We start from the raw sequence: 18,455 nt of genomic DNA on the forward strand, positions 1-18,455 counted from the left end.
GAAAGGCACAAGGGATCCTTCATTTTTAGCGCTTATTGTCTGCCACGGAAAGTTTTTGTAGTTCAATTTTCAGCCACGTGTGTTCCTATTGCAGTACAAAGCCCCTTTGAGTGAAGTTGTACAGGTGTGTTTAATTTGTAGAGGTAAAACACGGCTTCTAAACGTCGTGGCTCGAAAAAACTAATTGCAGCGGAAAATACTTCATTCTTATCCCGATTTTCTGATTAAAGACATGAGTTGCTGCTCTGTATGTTCGTCATAGAGCAAGACTATATAAATGTACGCTGTGCCAAACATGGGACAAACAACAACCGGACGAGATGAACTTCATCACCCTGCTGTGGCTCTTGACAGCACTTGCTTTCCGGTCATCCTGCGGAAATGAAACCGATATCGACGCACCAGTGGACGCCTTAAGAGTAAGAAATAGTACTATAACAGATCCGTATCATTCATCAAAGTGGCCAGGAATTGAATAGAAGTGGAGATGCTGCAAAAAGTATTTTTGACTACGCTGGAACAATTTTTTCGCCTCCCTTTTACCTACCGGGAAGGGTCTGGCGTTCTGAGTGCTTACGCCGAACCCGCCCTATGTTGTACTTGTTATGCGGCATATCCCTTGGGAAGGAAGTAAATCTCGCGCAGCCTTTGAATTTCGCAGTGTATAACGTTATTTCCTAACAGATATTTGAAGCTAGTTAAAATTGACTGATCAACTGTAGGGTGGTGTGCTTTGGGATGGACACCAATTAGCGACATTCACTTTACCAGCGTAATAGGTGGCGGAAGGTGTTTACGTGGGCGGACGAGATTAAGAAGTTAGCGGGAAAAAAGTTGCGGCGATGAGGACGATGAGGATGATAATGACTTTATCCGGTACAGGCACTGAACAGTGCTGGCTTCTGGGCATTCTATCGTACATACCCTGACGGGCCCAAGGCGAATTGCAAGTTATGGTTAGTTCAATCCCGCAAAATACTTTCCATCCCACAGCTCACCACCCTACAGTTTCTCCGTTTTACATCATCTTCATATGTGTGTCAGGAATTCACATTAGATGATAGGAATGCCGAAGGCTGTTGAGGCATTTGCTAGTTTACGAAGGCATATGGCACCTAACGCGTAACACACACAGAGATCGGCGTATGCACTTAGAACGGCAGACCCTTCATGGTAGTTAAGACAGATGAAAAAATTCGGCATTTATGCCGCAACGAAGGCACCGCGTCGCTCAGGAGTTATGGCGCTCGGCTTCTGACGCGAAATACGTAGTTTCCATCTCGACCGCGGCGGTCGTGTTCAGACGGAGGTGGAAGGATACATGAGTGCATTTCGTGCGATGCCAGTGGACGTTAATGAAGCCCAGGCGGTCGAATTTATCCTGGATCCTCTGGTACGACGCCCCTCATTGCCTAAGTTGCTTTGGATTTGCGCCTCCAAAAAACCAAACCAAACCAAACATTTTGATTTAGATCCAACCATAGGAGAATCACTTGGAACTTGCATCGGCTTTTCGGATAACTCTTACTTGAAATAATTGGTGGGATCATAATAGACAGCTTGCTGTCATTTTACAAGAGATTGTTTATTTTGAATTTTTGGTTTGTGTTTGTAGTCTGAAGTGCAGAAATTATCGGATAAAAACATCTGAGTTTGATTTTAATAAGCGCGTTGAGTTCGCACACGCGCATTCCTAACATGCATTCTTCTGCCTTGAATTCCTCCTTTGACTCACATATATGCCAGCCGAGGTTAAACACAGGGTGTATGAAACTTTTGTAGGGCATATGAGCATAACGTTATGAGCATACATATTCTAGAAGGTGCGTACTAACGTTCACGTGAAAGCACATGAAAAAGTTGACAAGAAAATGAGCCACTTCATCTCTTTTTTTAAACAAAGGGTTCCAACATCAAAAAGAATGCCCTCTATTTAATTGCTACCCCACCAAAGTGGCGCAGTGGTTAGGCGCGGAGAGAATGGGGGACCCTGGTTCAATCCCGACAGCGGTGGCCGCATTTCGATGGAGGCGAACTGCGAAAACGTGCCCGTATTCTATGCGATGTCAGCGCACATTTAAAAACCCTAGGAGGCAAAATTAATCGTGATCCTTCCGGTAAGACGTCCCTCATGCATATCCATCTGTCGCTACGTGCCGCGAAACTCCAAAATTTGCGATTTAATGCCGGCGCCACAGTCCCGAAGCAAACTTGTGTGGCTAAATTTTCTTATCTGTTAGTTATTTACTGATCTGTTATAAACTGCACGCCGGGCTTAAAATTAACAAGAAGACCACATGACAAACCAACTCGTGTTTTCGTGCTTATGGTTTTGAAAAATAATGCAAATAAATGCTAGGGTTTTTCGCAGATTATAACTGTGTTCGTATTTCTTGTGCTTGGAATTAGTATATATCTACTTAATTTTGAACAAATCTGACACTTTTTTTTGTGATTCTGCCCTTGCGTCTATGTCCTTCGGTGAGCATAGCTTATCACGAAAAATATCTGAAGATATAGTTTTCCGCCACGAACATATGATAGGCAAACGTAATTTGGCCCTTTTTGCCATTTTTTTGTCCAGTGGTCGTGGTTGCAGAAGACTAATTCTCTTTTGCACTTTAACCATTTACTTTTCTAATGCAGGCTATCGCTTCAGTGCCCAAGTTTGTGTTACTAGTTGCGACAATAGACATACCAATGTTGGAGTGTTTGACGGCTGATCTTACAGCATTCGACGCCTCTGCTGGCACAGCAACCTACATATGGCATATTGGAGGACAGGATGATCAAAAACAGTGAGTCCCTTTCTGAACACCCTTTTCTCGAGAAAAAAAACTTCGCCGAGGAAATCACTCTGCACGGTCTATAATAAAGAGCGATTCAGTAGCACTGCCGTGGTGCGCCCTCTATTGGCTATTTCTTGTTGAAATATCATAACTTCTTCGCCGAAAAAGAGAGTAGGCTTATGCTCTCAATGCTGCTACTAGCTACTGTTCTTTAAGGGCCGATGTCAAATCCACGGGGCGCAGTTAACGTGTGCTGGCGAACGCAGGTACTCCTCGCGTCGCACACTGCTTCAATGTGATCCCTCTACCCCTTATTTGTTCAAAAGATTATTCTTACGGATTATCGTCACAAAAACGCACGGAGATGTGTTAGTTTGTCCCACTGTTTATAGAAAAATCTCCGAAAGTGGCATCAATTTAACAAAGAAAGGAGTCCAGCTTTAAAAAGACAACATAGCTTAAGAAAAAATGGCATAATGCGGGGATGGAGTGGTGTCTGTCCGGGTAGCTGCTGCATGAAGTTAGCTAACCAGGAAGGCTTGCAGATGCCAGTAGGAATACTAACTGGCCAGAACCGAGACTTCTGAGGTAAGCGGCAACTCAGCGTCGTGATATCCATATGCTACAATTCTGACGGAGTGATTATTAAGACGAAAGCCTTTCATATCTCATACTCGCGTCCGTCCGTTACATCCTAGGTCACGTGATAATGTCCGTCCGTTACATCGTCGGCTCGGTCACGTGACTTTGTCAAGTGATCCCAACCGGACCTGTAAACTTGGGACTTTGGCACGTGCCGGAGGTCAACTCGGGAACTAAAAAGTTTACGAGAAAAACCGTTGAAGAATGGTTGCTTCCGATAGAGGAGGACCGCACCCAACTCGAAACCCTGCGATGAAGCCAGTGTCCAGTTAACGTCATAGCCTTCCGGTAGATTGGAATGCCAACCTGGAGTGCATCGCATGGGGCACTGCACAGAATTCCAACCCACCTGCTACCTTCCACGCGTATGCCGAGCTGTCTTAATCACTACAGCTCAGCTCTGGTGCTGGTACTTGGTGTAGTTAAGATTTGTATACAGTAATGATATCGATTGATAATGAATTCCAGGGTGGCAAGTTGAAATTCAAATCAGTGCAATGAGTCGCAAACGCCTTTCGCATTCCCGCACTTAAGAGATATCTAAGTGCCTCCAAATAATTTTTAAAACTAGAATTTGAACTTTATTTCTAGTCCACAAAGTATAGACGAATTTTCAGATATGAAGTATTGTTAAAGATTCTGATGACTCAGTTTTGGATATGTTTTCACTCATGACAAATGTTTAATATTTTGTCGGCAGGTATAGCGCTGTAATTTACACGGCTGCGAATTAGTGAGCTGTAGAGCTATATTAGCGTGCCTTTTCTAAAATAATGTTCTTCCATCGATTAATATTGTTATACTCTCAACTACTGTGTTCCTCGAAGAAGAAACGTGCTATTAAAATTTGGGGCTCGTATAAAATATGACGCCAAATAATACGATTTTATCGACAGCAGTGCACGGAATACAATTCACGTACATTCGATGGAAGTGGAGACGTTTAGATAAAGATAAAGTAAACTTAGTCACACTGGGACGCGTAAAAATTCCATAGTATTCAACTAAATTATTCACACTTTTTGCATGTCCTTCTCTGTCTGTCTCTCCTGATTATGACCAGCCGCCGCGGTGGCTCAGTTGTTATGGTGCTCAGCTGCTGATTCGAAAGATGCGAATTCAATCACGGCTGCGGCGGTCGCATTTCAATGACGGCGAAACACTGGACCCGTGTAAAGTGCGATGTCAGCTCACGTTAAAGAACACTAGAAGGTCCAAATTTTCCGGAGTACTTCACTCCGGCGCCCTCACAGCCTGAGGCTCGTTGGTTCGTTAAAGACCATAAACCTAAAACCTTATATGGAACCAAACGATTCTCAACGGTTACTTCAGGAGAGTGGTGGTGGGTTGTCATGTTATTTACAAATTTACTAATGATAATTAAATGAATCTTTCGGAAAATTTGTATAACAACGTTATAGAAAGATTTGCAAGTTGGAATATCAACTTTGTCTTGATGAATGAAAGTGTATAAGGAATTGGGGAACAGTTGGCTCAGTACCACCATTTTCGAAGAATATAAATTAACTCTAAGGTAACGTCTTAGCTCTAGTAGAGCGAGATTTTTATGAGTCTACCGAAAAATGACACCGTCTGGAACATTTCGAGTACTTAGAAGTTATATGCTGTTAGTGTGTAAGAGTCCTACTAGCTGAGGATGCGATAGTCTGTTGCGGTATTCACGGTGTGCACACTGCTCTGAAGATGGTGTTTTCTTAGCTTAACTGAGATTCCTTTAGGTTACTGCGTTCAACTGTTGATTTAAATGCAGAGAAATGTACCTAAATGGCATCTGGTGGTTTGCGGAGGCGTGTGGTAATTTGTTGTGAATTTCTGAACAAATCCTGCGACGCGAGTGGGAAATACTTGTTTATGTCTCATTTGTGTACATAGCAGAAACCTACTACTTTATCCACATTTTACAGACAAGACTTTCCCGTTCACTACGTCCTTAGCAAAGGCTCTGACAGAGGTGTGGCGTTCATGAATACGGGTAAGTCATATTATGAGGGTAACTAATTAGTGTATTGTCTGCTATTTAATTAGTATTAGAGCTCGGGGTATCTCGCATGCTCCTTTATTGATTTAGAACAAACAGAGAACCTGAAAAAATTTTTATACAATGTTTTTGCCGGTGAAGAAGTGCCGTAGGCGAACGGAAAGCGAAGGCAGTCAAAACAGGGAAAAATATTCAGGGATTAAAAGACAAAATATCGAGCAAATAATTTCGACTACGGAGGCACTGGCAAGCACAGCAATCATTTGGTGCAGACTTTTCTGACTCCTCGGTTGTGTTCTATTTATGCATGTCTCAAAACCAATCAGAGCCTTCAGAATGGGCCAGGAACACCGTAGAATCACACCGCGTCAGTGCAGTCCTTTACTAAGAGCCTGGTCGGCATACGGAAGGTGGTTTCTCTGGAGTTTAGAAAAGAGGAAAACGTTGTGTAGTGTATGTTGGATGTAACCTTCCGAAGCTAGGCGCTCGCTATGAGATAATGCGTGCAGGAATGCTCCGTGTGCAATACTGGATTGGTCTGGCACTGTACGGTATACGATTTCTATTGCACTGTAAAACATTTAAATGTAGCTGCCGCTGCATCCAGCAACCTTGCACCCAACAGCGGAACGCCGAAGCCAGTGAGCCACCGCAGCCTGGGGAACGGAATATTACAGAGCTGTGTTCCGTCAGGGATAAGTAAGAATACGAAAAACGTAGAGAAGGAAAATTTGCTGCATCATTATACTCTTTAAAGCACGACCTAACTTGTAACACACTGCTTTTTTATTCTGGTTTTTCCTAGGCAAACGTTAACCTCTTCTCTCTGCCATCTATCCTTTCCCCAAGAAGAGAGATATGTTGCCAGCGTTTCATAAAAAAAAGAAAACGCTTCAGTTTCATAACTAATTGCTTGCTTTTCAGATATTTTGAAACAAAAATATGTAGCTGTCTTACGTGCCGTGTTTTTAAGGCTTCTGTCTTCAACCACATGGTTTTGTGGTGAACGAAAGCTAAAAGGGATTCAACAACCTGATATGATGATATATACAAATTGATGTCTCAGTGGTGTATAATGCAGTCAGAGTTAAACCATTATTTTATTTAAAAAAAACTACTGACTGCATGAGAGCCACACTCATCCACTTCGCTTAAGTAGCGTGTCATCCGCAACGAGGGCAGTGAGGCCCATGTAAAATGCGCGCAGCTACTCGCCGATCCCCATGGTTAATGATATTTTAAATGAAATAAGTGGTTTTTCAGCTTAATAAAATGCATGAATTAGAACAGTATTCATATTAGCATTCTGGTCTATTTGTGAAGTTCACTCGCTTTCCACTGAGATCTCTCAGCTTGTGCTGCGAGTAGGTTTCCGTGCCTCGACATGTTTGATCCTAGTTTGATGAACCGATTTCTGGGTTACATTTCGAATGCTGCGATTGGGTCTTTATGAACATGTATGAAAGTCAGGAAAGAACATCTTAATTGAGAAAATCAAGAGCATCAACGCAGGTAACTGTTGCCGCTAATAGATAAAACAACATTATTTTAAAAGGCATGTGTGTGCTACCATATATACCAAAACGTGTGTGTTACCACTGCTGGTTTTTCGGATTGGCTCAGAAACGGCTCTGCACAATTGCCGGCCGAGCCAATGGAAGGGCTCCAGTCTCTCGTGCCATTGTACAAATACAGTTTGGGAGGGAAACCACGTTTCAGTATAACATTTATTTCATTGTAGCATCTAAGCTACATTCCTTGGCCGCTATTTTAAGCTTTCGCTACCAAACCAGGCTGAATGTTGTCACTTGCAAATCTCCTGTGGAATGCGTGCTTGCAAGTAATAGAGTGCTCTAGTAATCATTGCTTCGCACATACCGAGCCCTTGACAGGAAATGAGCAGTGACAGTGAAGCCCCGAGTTTTTGACTTGAGGTGCGGCCAACAATAGACAACTGTAGTCTCTCCGCGTTAGTTATCAGCAGAGGCAAGAGAGAGCGATCCGTGGGAAAGTGCGTTAGAGTTTCCGTTTCCTTTCCGTCATGACGTTTGCTGTAGACATCATTGGTTTTTATAATTTTCCTTTTCTTCAGATACCTCTAACCCAATACCGGCGCAGGTAGTTTACAGTGATTACAAAAGTTGCTTGATTAGCAAGATGTATCCGGGGTCGCAAGAAGGTGAGTAAATGTTTTGTCATTTTGAACAGAAGGCTTCTGTTCTCTCATCAGTAACAAGTGGCAGGAAGTTCCATGAAGCAGACTGTCTCGAAAGTAAGGAAACAAACATGGTGGTGGCTGCAATCAGTGGTCTTGTCATTGTGAATACAACGAAAACAATTAAATGGCAAAGACTTCGCACCACTTTTAGTTAACTTCTAGCTGTCCTTCTGCAACGTTAACATACAAAAACCAGCGCCCAATTGGAAATGTCTTAAAGACTTACCGTGCAGGGACCGCGGCGTCCAGAGAGCAGAAGGTCGTGCGCTAAAAGCGCCATCGCTAAAAAGCGCTAAACGCGCCCTGCGCACCCGTCAGGCAGCTTTTTAAAAACCATCATTGTGACGTTCCATCCGAGACCACCTTAGCCTCGCTGGAGTGAACAGCGCAGATGGACACAAAAAGGCATTGAGGATCCCTGCAGTCCGATAGGGTTAAAGCATGTGCACTGACCGCAACACTCGTATTCTTTAATTAAAGCCAAGGCTTTAGTACTCCTGTCCGCAGCTTCTTCGCTGTGTGCGCGAGCTTGACCTTGACCAGAGGTGGAATCACATGACAGCTATTACCTCACACAGCCGCCGCCGCCGGCCTCGGAAACGGAGGGCTCGCCTCTGTTTCTATAGGCCGTCGGCGTTCATTGTGTTCATTGACGTTGGCGGGTGACGACGTTCTTGACTCCGATGATTTTGAGGAAGGGAAGGACGCATAACTGGCTCCCTGGGTCTGTGGACGCCTTAGTCGCGCTTTGAGGTACGTGACTGTGGCGAGAGAGAGATTTGGGCTGCATGCGTGAGCGCAGACATCGTTGTGGCAGACACGCGGCACTGCAGCATAGGCCGCGCCGTTCGCTGAGTGACCAACCTCTCTTGATCAACCATTAATTTAAATGCCACCATCCAGGTTGAGCAGGAGTTAAATCACAGCAAATGTTTTACTGGCCCAATCACTGTTTTCCTCATTCCTGTAGCGGAACGAGAAGAAAATAGGAGTAAATAATTAACTGAAAACAACGAAGAAACTATTGAAAGAAGCAAGACGACAACAAATATCTAAAGCTGATCTGGTTTGAAGCTATTTTTTGGTATTAGTCCACAACCCTTTGATGAGCAGAACGTAAAAAAATTGCAGTAGACGTTTCAGGCGCAACCCGTATATTAGGCGGCTTCTATACATACTAAAACGCGTGTTCCCTTGAATATGTTCTACCGGTATTATACCCTCCTCATATTAACCTAATTACTGCTTTAAATTTAGTCTCATAGCAATTTATTTCATTTCACAAGCTATACCACCATCTTGTCTTACGTGATCTCCTCTTTCCACAGACGCTATGTGAAGCCGATCGCATTAATTGTCATCACCAAGTCGGCATTGAGTAATGCAATACTGAATGCCAGTTTTAATGAATTCTGCTCCGAACCTATGGCGACTATAGGACCACATTACTATATTAATTTTAGCCATCTGTGTGTTTTTCGCTAATCCCTCTCTACAATAGCGGTCGCATTAGGGGTGTTATATATAGCAAATAAAAAATGAAGAAAGAAAAAATAATTATATACAAATGGTAGAGGTGTGCACCCTAGAGGAACGCAACTTAGGCACACGTGCTCAAAGTGTCTAACCGCCAAACTCCTCGTTCTTGCAAACTGGCCGATTATTATGACCAAAATCTATTTAGGACATGACGTACGAAAGCAGAGTCGACGTAGAGGCAAATGCATGGGGGTATCTAAACAAAGTCGCTTCATCCTGCATTTCAAACGAGTAAATGTCTCGCAACCTAGAACAAAATCTCGACAAACTCCTATCTGTGTTAGTGTAGATAAAGGTAGCCAAGGGCGGCTGCAGTTTGGGGCTAGAAAGACCTTCGCCAGCACCGCCATTGCGCCAATACTGAAGGTAAAGGGCATTTAATGGTGGGAAACAGGCGAGTGTGAGCTCTCTTTATAACAATGGCGATGCCTCTCACCGCTGCAATTGCAAACGTGGTGAGCAAAACGTGCCCGTGCGGAACAAGCAGTACTCGGGGAGACCGATTTGTAGCAGCTTTTCGCTTGTACAAGTACTGTCCAAAATGAAATTTAATATCAGCGCCCTCTTTCATGAATGCCTTGGATATATATGCAGCCTAATTGTGATTCTGAAGATTACGCACTGCACGAAAGATCCCCAACCATTAAGCAAAGAAGTTATTTGTTTTTGACAGAGTGCCCTACCATTTAGTTTTGATGGCAAGTGTGTAATTTTACCCAGGATGTTGCGAACTAAAGGAAAGCTTCTCTTATCGCCGCACGACCTCACTAAAAGAAGCGGCTCCTCTTTCGAATTGTTTTGTGAAGCTTTGAAAGAGGAAACGTTGAATAAAAATCAACTACGTTATTAGCAAACTACGATGTGTTGCATTACCAAAGGGTTCTAATTTAAAATTTAGCAAGGCATCCTTCGGGTACCAAAAGCTTGGATAGACAGGTCAGTTTATGCCACGTGAATAGCACCGCGTGGGCTCCGCGCAGAGCCCGAACGACGAGGAAGCGGCCATTGGGTCAGTGAGGATCGCTCGGGCTAGGCTTGGCTCCGGGATTAAAATACCGACCGATTTCTTGAGTCTGCGCTACACCTGCGTACACGGCTCTGGGGTCGCAACAGTATTTCCTGGTAAATGTCACGGTTTCTATGATTTGTCTTTATTACCCTCTTAATTGTACATAGCGTAGCTGTCCTCTGTCGTCTTGCTGTCATCAATAGCTTTAAGCACAACGTGCCCTGAGCCCTTATTCAGTCAACCACAGAAACTCGCCGTGAGCGCTGCTCTGAATCTGCTCTTTCAATGTAGCTGCAAAACGTTTTCGTGCCTTTAAAGTTATCCGGGATATAAGAAAAACAGTTTACAATTTTTTACTGAAAAACAATCACCGCAATTTTATGAGATTCAAGCAGAATTATTTCTTAACGTCTTTTTTAGTGGCCACCGGGTGCACATCTCGATGACTATTTCTTCAAATGTATGTAAGAACAAAAAGAAAGTTTCAGGCAGTGGTAGAACATTTTTTGTCCCATTTCTGCAGGAAACTAAGTTCCGGGTCGACGAACTCCGAGCGTATCCTACTCTGCTTGAAAAGCGAAGGGTTCGATACAATTCTGCACGTAAACTGGATAACGCGCAGCATACAACAGAAAGAAGCGTGCCACTTTTCCGACTTAATCAGGAAGTTAGGGTGATTATACTGCTTTATTGTTTGTGTTTCCCCGTAGAAAATATTAAGTGCTCCTTGTGACATATCCTCCAAGACTTGGACAGGGAGATATTATTATCACCGTTATTATCACAGGATCAAAACATTTCCCATGTTGCAAGTGTGTTGAACCTTATTACTTTATTGGTACCGAGCATGACAAGAGATCTAGCGAAAGTGTAAAAAGAACTAAAGGCAGATTTGCTCGCTTTAAAAAAGAATGCAAGAAAGAACTGAAATCGCACAAAGCATTAGAAAGAGATTGCAGAGCTGAATGCCGGGCACTTAACACCGAGCAAAACAGTATGAAATACAGATTGGAGTTTGCTTATACGTCAATTAACGAGCTGGAAACTAAGGTGAAAGCTCCTTAGAACCGGAAAAACTGAAGGTAGTACAAGAAAACGAGGGCTTGGAGGCCAAGATCTTGGATCCGGAAAACAGCCATCGAGAGCATGTAAATCGCCTTGCTCGCATGAAACAATACATCAGGAATAAGAACATCGAAATTAAGGGCGTAATCAAGCTAGAATAAGAAAATTTTGTTAGCATTGTTTCACAATTTGGGCATGCCATAAGTGAGGAAATCGCAGAAACTGACATTGACGCATGTCACCGTGCGCATACTCGGAACCCTGATAAACACATTTTAGTTCAGTGTAAAGCCCGGTAAAAGCTAGATGCCGCATTTACAAAAAAAAAAGGCTAAGGCGCCCGTGTGCTGTGCAATGTCTGTGCACATTAAAGATCCCCAAGTGGTCGAAATTATTCCGGAGCCCTCTACTACGGCACCTCTTTCTTCCTTTCTTCTTTCATTCCCTCCTTTATTCCTTCCTTTACGGCGCGGTTCAGATGTCCAAAGATATATGAGACAGATACGGCGTCATTCCCTTTCCCCAACAACTAATGTTAATTATTATTATTATTATTATTATTATTATCAAAAGCGAAACGCCTGCGTCTGACAAACGAGGTCATCGGCATTGAAAGCCATTTTATGTCACCGAACATTTATGTCCGTCGCTGAAGCGACTTCAAGGAACGGGAATACAGAGGAAGTGTGAACATGAATATAAGTCGGTTTGGATGCACAATGGTCAAAATTTTCCCAGCAAGTATGATGGCACGTCTGTCATTAAGATTCTGCATAACGCAGATATCTGCAAAATATGCTGGTCATTTGTTACTGCGTGTTAGCCATCACTATGAAGTGCACGCATTTTGCCTTTCCCGATCATGTTAAACTTCAAAACCCCTCGCACAAGTCTGTTTTGCATTTCAATGCCCGGTCAACTACAAACAAACACGACCAGATGGTATGCTTCCTAAGTCAATCCCAATTTTGGTTTGATATCATAATCCTAGCAGAGCCGGGGTATATAGAAATCGGTAATCCACTCCTCCTTGAAGACTACAATCATTATTTCATAAATAGAGAAAACAGGAGAGGCGGTGGTGTGGCAATTTATGCTAAAAAATGTCCGCAGTACACTTTGATACCAAAATTTAACCTTGCCATGAATGAATATGAGATACTGACTTTGAGGCGCAAAGGTGAAGTGATATCTGTTTTATACCGGCCCCCTGATGGGAATATTAACGATTTTTTGAATTTTTCGAAGATCTTTTGCGATATGTTTCAATGAACAGCTTCCATTTTATTTGCGCTTGTGACTTTAAGGTCGTTATATTTGAAGACAATAACAGAACTTATGATCTTATAACTAGGCTGTAGTCATCTGGTTTTTCAAACATCATTCAAGTCACACAAAAATTACTGCCAGTTGATGATCTGCTCATGACCTTCTCATTACAAATATGAAAGCAAACTTTGTGTGGCCGGCACCATCACTTCCGATATTTTAGCGACCACTGTCCGATATTTATGTTCTATCCCAGTATCACCGAGAACAATGCATTCCATAATGAAGCCTCCTGTTTCGAGCCGGTCTCTGATACGGCACTCAAAGCGCTCAAATATGAGATAAGCTTACATGACTGGTCTACTGTTCTCGGCGAGAATGATGTCAACAACGCGTATTCCAAATTTCTTGAAGCCTTCGCACGTATTTACGATAAGCATTTTCCTCTAAAAACTAGTAAGCGCTCGAGAAAGAATAGAAAACCCTGGATTTCACTTCAGCATATCTGCGCGACCAGAAATCAAAACCGTCTTTGACGAAGCTTTCTACTCTCAAGGTCAGAAATGGCCTTGAAAAAATATAAAACTACTAGGAATAAGTCAAATTCAACACTACGACAAGCAAAAATGGCCTAATATCAGCAAATATTCGGAGGTGTTTTTAAGAAGCACCCTACTGCTATCTGGAGAATAATAAATGCAGTTTTAATTGTTGGAACAATGATCAAGCCCCGAAGTTCGTATTACACGCCAACGAAAACTTACTTGAAAAAGAGCTTTCTGACCATTTTAATCACCACTTTGCAAATATAGAGGGATCGATCAGTAATGCGACACACGTACCCCAAAACACAGTCAATATGGGTAACGTTCCTTTTGGAAGTGTTTTCTTCGCACCCACAAAGGAAGCTGAAGTTTTCAGTTCATTTCTAAACATTCGAATCAGTAGAGCCCTCGACATTGATAACTTGCAAATCAAACCTATCAAACATGTCCTCGAATATATTACCCCTGTGCTTCTCCGTACATACATACATTTGGAGACGCTGCGAAAATCACCAAAATATCAGAAATGTAAAAAAGCGGTGAGAAAAACTTAATGTCTAGCTATCGGCCAATATCATTGCTTCCCCTCTTTACAAAAGGACCTGAAAAACTTATTCTTCTCCACATAACTAAAATCATTGAAAAATTTTGTATTCTTAGCGATTCGCAGTGTGGATTTCGAAAGGGTAGATTAAGAGAATCAGTGTTTCTGGAAATAAAAGAAGAAATTAAACAAAACATTGCCAGCAACCAATCTACACCAGGCGTTTTTATTGACTTTAGTAAGGTCTTCGACTGCCTAAACTATAATATTCGTCTTGGCAAGTTACATTAATACGGCATTCGTAGAGAACCGCTAATGCTGCTTGATTCCTACCTGAGTAACAGAAGGCAATGCGTATCTATAGACAGCCAACAATCTTCCTTGTTACATATTGTCTGCGGCATGCGGCAGGGAAGTACTTTGTACCCCGTTCTTTTTAATAAGTTTATTAACGATTAAGTGGAAATTGAAAAAACAGTTAAATTTTTCATTCATTCTGACGACAGAAGCTTCCTAATTACCGCATGACCAAAACACACTAATCGTAAAATGTAATGAAGTACTTCGTAAACTGTGCGTGTGGTCGCTGGCTACTTTTCTTAAACTTAATGCTAGCAAAACCAAAGCGATATTATTTCGCGCCCGAAATAAGATATTTAAGATGAACAGCACACTATGATGTTTAGGCCAACCTATCGAACTTGACGAACAACATAAAATTCTGGGCGTAAAGTTTCATAGCGATTTGAGCCGGAGCGATCATATCGGTCACATCTTTAAAAAGCTTTCTGCCGCTGCTGTCGCGCAATCTCTATCGAATGCTACTGCTAGTAAAAGATAGGCTTAAAGTATATTATGGCTTACTTGTCTCTCAGATAAACTATTGCAAATTAGTTTGGGCTACCACAACAAAAACGAACATAAACAAATCAGTGACCTTCAAAAGAAATTATGCGCCACATAGCAATTATTGATCCTGGCTTGAACACCTCCGCTATATTTACTGACTACAATTTTATCAGAATTCATCACTTTTTATGAGTATCGCACCTTAAAATCATTCTTCTTTTCTACAGAAGAGTTGCAATCTTTTTGGAACGTGCATCTTCATTGACACGTCATGAACACAATGTTGCTACCGGTAACACCGAACCTTGGCTCATTCCTCACCAGTTATAAGTTGAATTCGATAAACCCGTCCTTGTGGTTATATTAAATCGCCTTAAACATATGAATAACTTTTCGCGCAAAAAGCTACATGAATATTATAGTAAATTGTAATTGACTAGTGCCTCGCATTTTGTGGTTCTATAACTCTGCATGTGTGTCCTCTTTTGAATGCTTTGTGTTTATGTGTGCACTTTTATATATGTATACATATTCTGTTTAATCCTGTACTGTATAGCATTTCTCTGTATATACTGCTGTCGTTGCTACGTAAACGTCTCCGGGACTCAGTCAAGGCCCAGTCGTACCTTTTAGCCCGGAGAACGTTCCAGTGAATAACTGGAAAATAAATTTAATCGAAACTGAAATTTAAAAAGAATAATCAGCCATGTTTAATGCCAGCGGTGGCCACATAGTCTAAAAGAAGATCATAATCTCATCTGCCCGCCTCAATGTCTGCTGCACCCAGCTAAGCTTGCCTTCTCTTGGAAACCATTGCGTTACTCTTAAAGACCATGGGTTATTTTATCCTTGCGCGACATGACCTGCGCATGCTTATTTCTCCTTTTGATTTAAACGATGATATCAAATACTTGATACGATGTCTCATCAAATATGCTCTCTTCCTCTTTCGTACCATCGGACCTATCTTTTACCTACCATAGTTCGCTGTATACAACCAACTCAATTTCGCGCTTCTCGGTAACCTCCAATTATCCGTAATTTTTGTAGTGAAGCGATTCAAATGGTTTAAAAGCAAATATTCAAAGACCCATTTAACAGATATGAGGCTGAAGTAGGTCTAATTTATTCTTCTCTTTTTCAGTTTGCTTTCTGTGGGTATCCCCAGAAACGGTAGCTGCTGTTCCTGAAGCATGCACCACGGCGATGAAAGACAAGTGTGGCGGTGGCGTGGTGCTGTACAAGGATGATACGTGCAAGTGAAATAACGACCTCCACGGCTGGCTCGCCTTTATAGTTCTTAGAAGTAAAATGAGGGATTATTTTTCTCGCAATTAAACAAAAGCTAAGCCAGTAACGGTGTTGAAAGATTTATTATTCTTAAAGATATTTTACTATAACCGCATAGACATCTGCTCACTGTTTAGTGGTCTGTAAATGCACAGGATTCGTTTGGGCATCGAAGCCAATCTAGCGCACTTAGCTGTTTTGCCTCTCACAGGTCAAGTTTACCCCTGATGGGTCGTGTTATCTACGCCTATGATATGAAATGCGAATGTATGGGCTGTCTGGGAATGGGAGCTCCACTGAGCGGCCAACGGCTGAGTAGATAATTTAGGCCCGGTTAACTGGAACTGCATCGCACTTTCATTAATAAACGGGAAAAATGTTTATTATTACTTTCCTTGTCAAGTCTGATTCAATATTTCATCGTCGCTGGCTAAAGTCACGGAGTTATGTTGCGGCCACCGCTAGGCGATAAAAGCTGAAAGAGAGCTGAAGCTGTTTGCCCGCTCTCGGTATTTCCGACATGATGTTCATAATCTGTACGCGCACAGCAGTACGCATGGAAACATTTTACCACAATTTTCAGAGCTCTGTCTCTTTGGCCGTGCTCCTGTACCGGGCAAGCAATTTTCGCTCCCCACGCGCTCCGGTGCAAACCTAACCTGCATTTTGCATTCTGTAGCTTCGAAACCACCCCCGGAGTAGCGGAGGCCATGTTTTACTTATAACTAAGTGTTGTACAGATCCCAACAGAACAGGAACCATTGGACAATTAACGTCTTCGCCATTGATTGCCCGCGCGAAAGATGGTATATGGTTTATGGGTCTTAACGGCCCAAAGCGACGTATGTTCTTTAACGTGCACTGACATCTCACAGTACGCGGGTCTCTAGATTTTCGCCTCCATCGAAATTCGACCGGCGCAGTCGGGATCAAACCCGCGTCTGTCGGGTCAGCAGCCGAGTGCCATAATAACTAAGTCACCTAGGCGGCTAGCGCAAGGAAGAGCGGAAAATTGAAGAAACTCGCTGGGAACCGTACACACAGGCGCTGTCTGCTTTTCTCTTTTTTTTTTGCTGAACACTTGACGGCCTACTTACTTGTCTTTTTTTAATTTTTTTTGCGCTGTCGATCCCGTTTGGCCGGTTGGGAAAGATACTGGGAGTGTGCTCGCTCTTTCTTAGGCCTCGTTGGACGCCTAGAATGAAGCTAGCTGTTCATATTTTGGCGGCAACCACTGTACATATTCCAGTGTCTGCAAGCATATATGTTTCCTGTTTGTGACGATAGCCTGCACTCTTTGCTTCACTTTTGCTTTGCAAGTTGTCCTCCAATGGCTGATATAAAGGCAAGCGCTACGTCGATCGCGCTGGCTGAGGAAGTCGATTCGCCCATAAAACCCCTGAAAATCACAAGAAATAGCCTCCATTTTATCCGTCAGTGAAACGATGCCAAAGAAAAGGGCGTTTACTTGCACACTTGTTTTCATTCCCCCGATTTCTTGGCTCCCGTTTTCCAGACTGTCGTCTATATCCCAAACGATGCTACGACCAGCGCGGTCTTTGCGCGTACAACGCTCTTGTGCCATGAAGTGGTATGCCAGTGTAAAATCCAGCGTGGCAATGCAGAATCCAGCGCTTACCACTATCATACAAGTGCAAGGAATCTATTCCCATCCCAGCGTCAGTCAGTTTCGGCGACCGGCAGTGTCATGAGCCCAAAACAGTAAAAAAAACTTATTGGTACCCTTCTGGAAGACGCTGGAGGACGCTAGTTTTTGCAGTAGTCTTTCGCTATCGGCACCAACCATCTATTTATTGCTTTTATATCTCCAAGAAACAGTTTGGTACAAGACCTCTTTTCATATGCACTTCACCCCGTAAAAATTTGAGCAGCAGGCCAGGGGAATGCTTTAGACACTAAAAAGCCGGTGGGTATCCCGTGCAAGACAGGTTTGAACACAGCGCCACCTGCAGGGAAACAGGCACGCCTTGATCAGTGATCAGCAGTTCTCGATTTTATGTCAACAGCTTTAAGGCTCCAGTTCAGCGGAAAACACGGCGTCGTACGGTCAGCGTCCGGCGGTGAGTTGCAAAACTCCGGATTAGTCGAACGGGTTTGACGCCACACAAGGAGAGGTACAATTGTAAAGTTATTGAAACATGCGAGAAATTGTGATTGCAATTGGAAACATGCCTCAAATATAATTACGGCATATAGCTATATTAAGTAAATGACCAGAGCCTCCAAAGGAAATTGCAGTAATTAGTGGGGAATCCAGCCACTGGCCCTTGGGTTGTCTTGAAACATTATAGGGCAGCGCAAAAAGGCAGCACAGAACTCAGTAGAAGCACCGGACGGGCGCGCCTGTCCCGTGTTTCTGTGTTTCTGCTCTGTTCGGTGCTGCCTTTTTGCGCTGCGCTCTAGTGCTTCAAGCATGAACCAACTACCTCAAGCTGAAATTTTAGTGGATAGTCAGTCTGAGACGCTATAGTCCTCGTGTCCGCAGGGGCTTTCAGTTGCTTTATGGCATGGAAGTACAATACTCACAGGCTTTCAGCCTTACTTAACAGGCCACATGCTGCGAACCCGCCATACATAGTTGCAAAAGCGTCCTGCTATCGGTCCACCCGCTCATGAACTTCCGGGAGACACACATATACACCGAGTGAAGGCAGCCAGAACATTGCTTTCTTAACA

At 43.0% G+C, this 18,455-nt stretch overlaps 1 protein-coding gene across 1 annotated transcript; it reads left to right on the forward strand.

Moving 5' to 3' along the window:
- Positions 1-250: 250 nt before the first annotated feature.
- On the forward strand, positions 251-16,124 carry LOC144099525 (uncharacterized). The gene is made up of 5 exons (XM_077632896.1): positions 251-419; positions 2,647-2,798; positions 5,357-5,424; positions 7,523-7,609; positions 15,613-16,124. The coding sequence occupies exons 1-5, from the start codon at positions 321-323 to the stop codon at positions 15,729-15,731; spliced, it is 525 nt and encodes a 174-aa protein (XP_077489022.1). The 5' UTR covers positions 251-320; the 3' UTR covers positions 15,732-16,124.
- Positions 16,125-18,455: the final 2,331 nt, after the last annotated feature.

Source organism: Amblyomma americanum, chromosome 7, assembly GCF_052857255.1.
Source record: "Amblyomma americanum isolate KBUSLIRL-KWMA chromosome 7, ASM5285725v1, whole genome shotgun sequence".
NCBI lineage: Eukaryota > Metazoa > Arthropoda > Arachnida > Ixodida > Ixodidae > Amblyomma > Amblyomma americanum.

What these genes read in the sequence shown, in the direction of transcription:
- LOC144099525 (XM_077632896.1), top strand. Translation starts at nt 321, where the DNA reads ATGAACTTCATCACCCTGCTGTGGCTCTTGACAGCACTTGCTTTCCGG. An exon ending in CACCAGTGGACGCCTTAAGA is followed by an intron (nt 420 to 2,646) that starts GTAAGAAATAGT and finishes TTTCTAATGCAG; the next exon opens with GCTATCGCTTCAGTGCCCAA. An exon ending in GGACAGGATGATCAAAAACA is followed by an intron (nt 2,799 to 5,356) that starts GTGAGTCCCTTT and finishes CACATTTTACAG; the next exon opens with ACAAGACTTTCCCGTTCACT.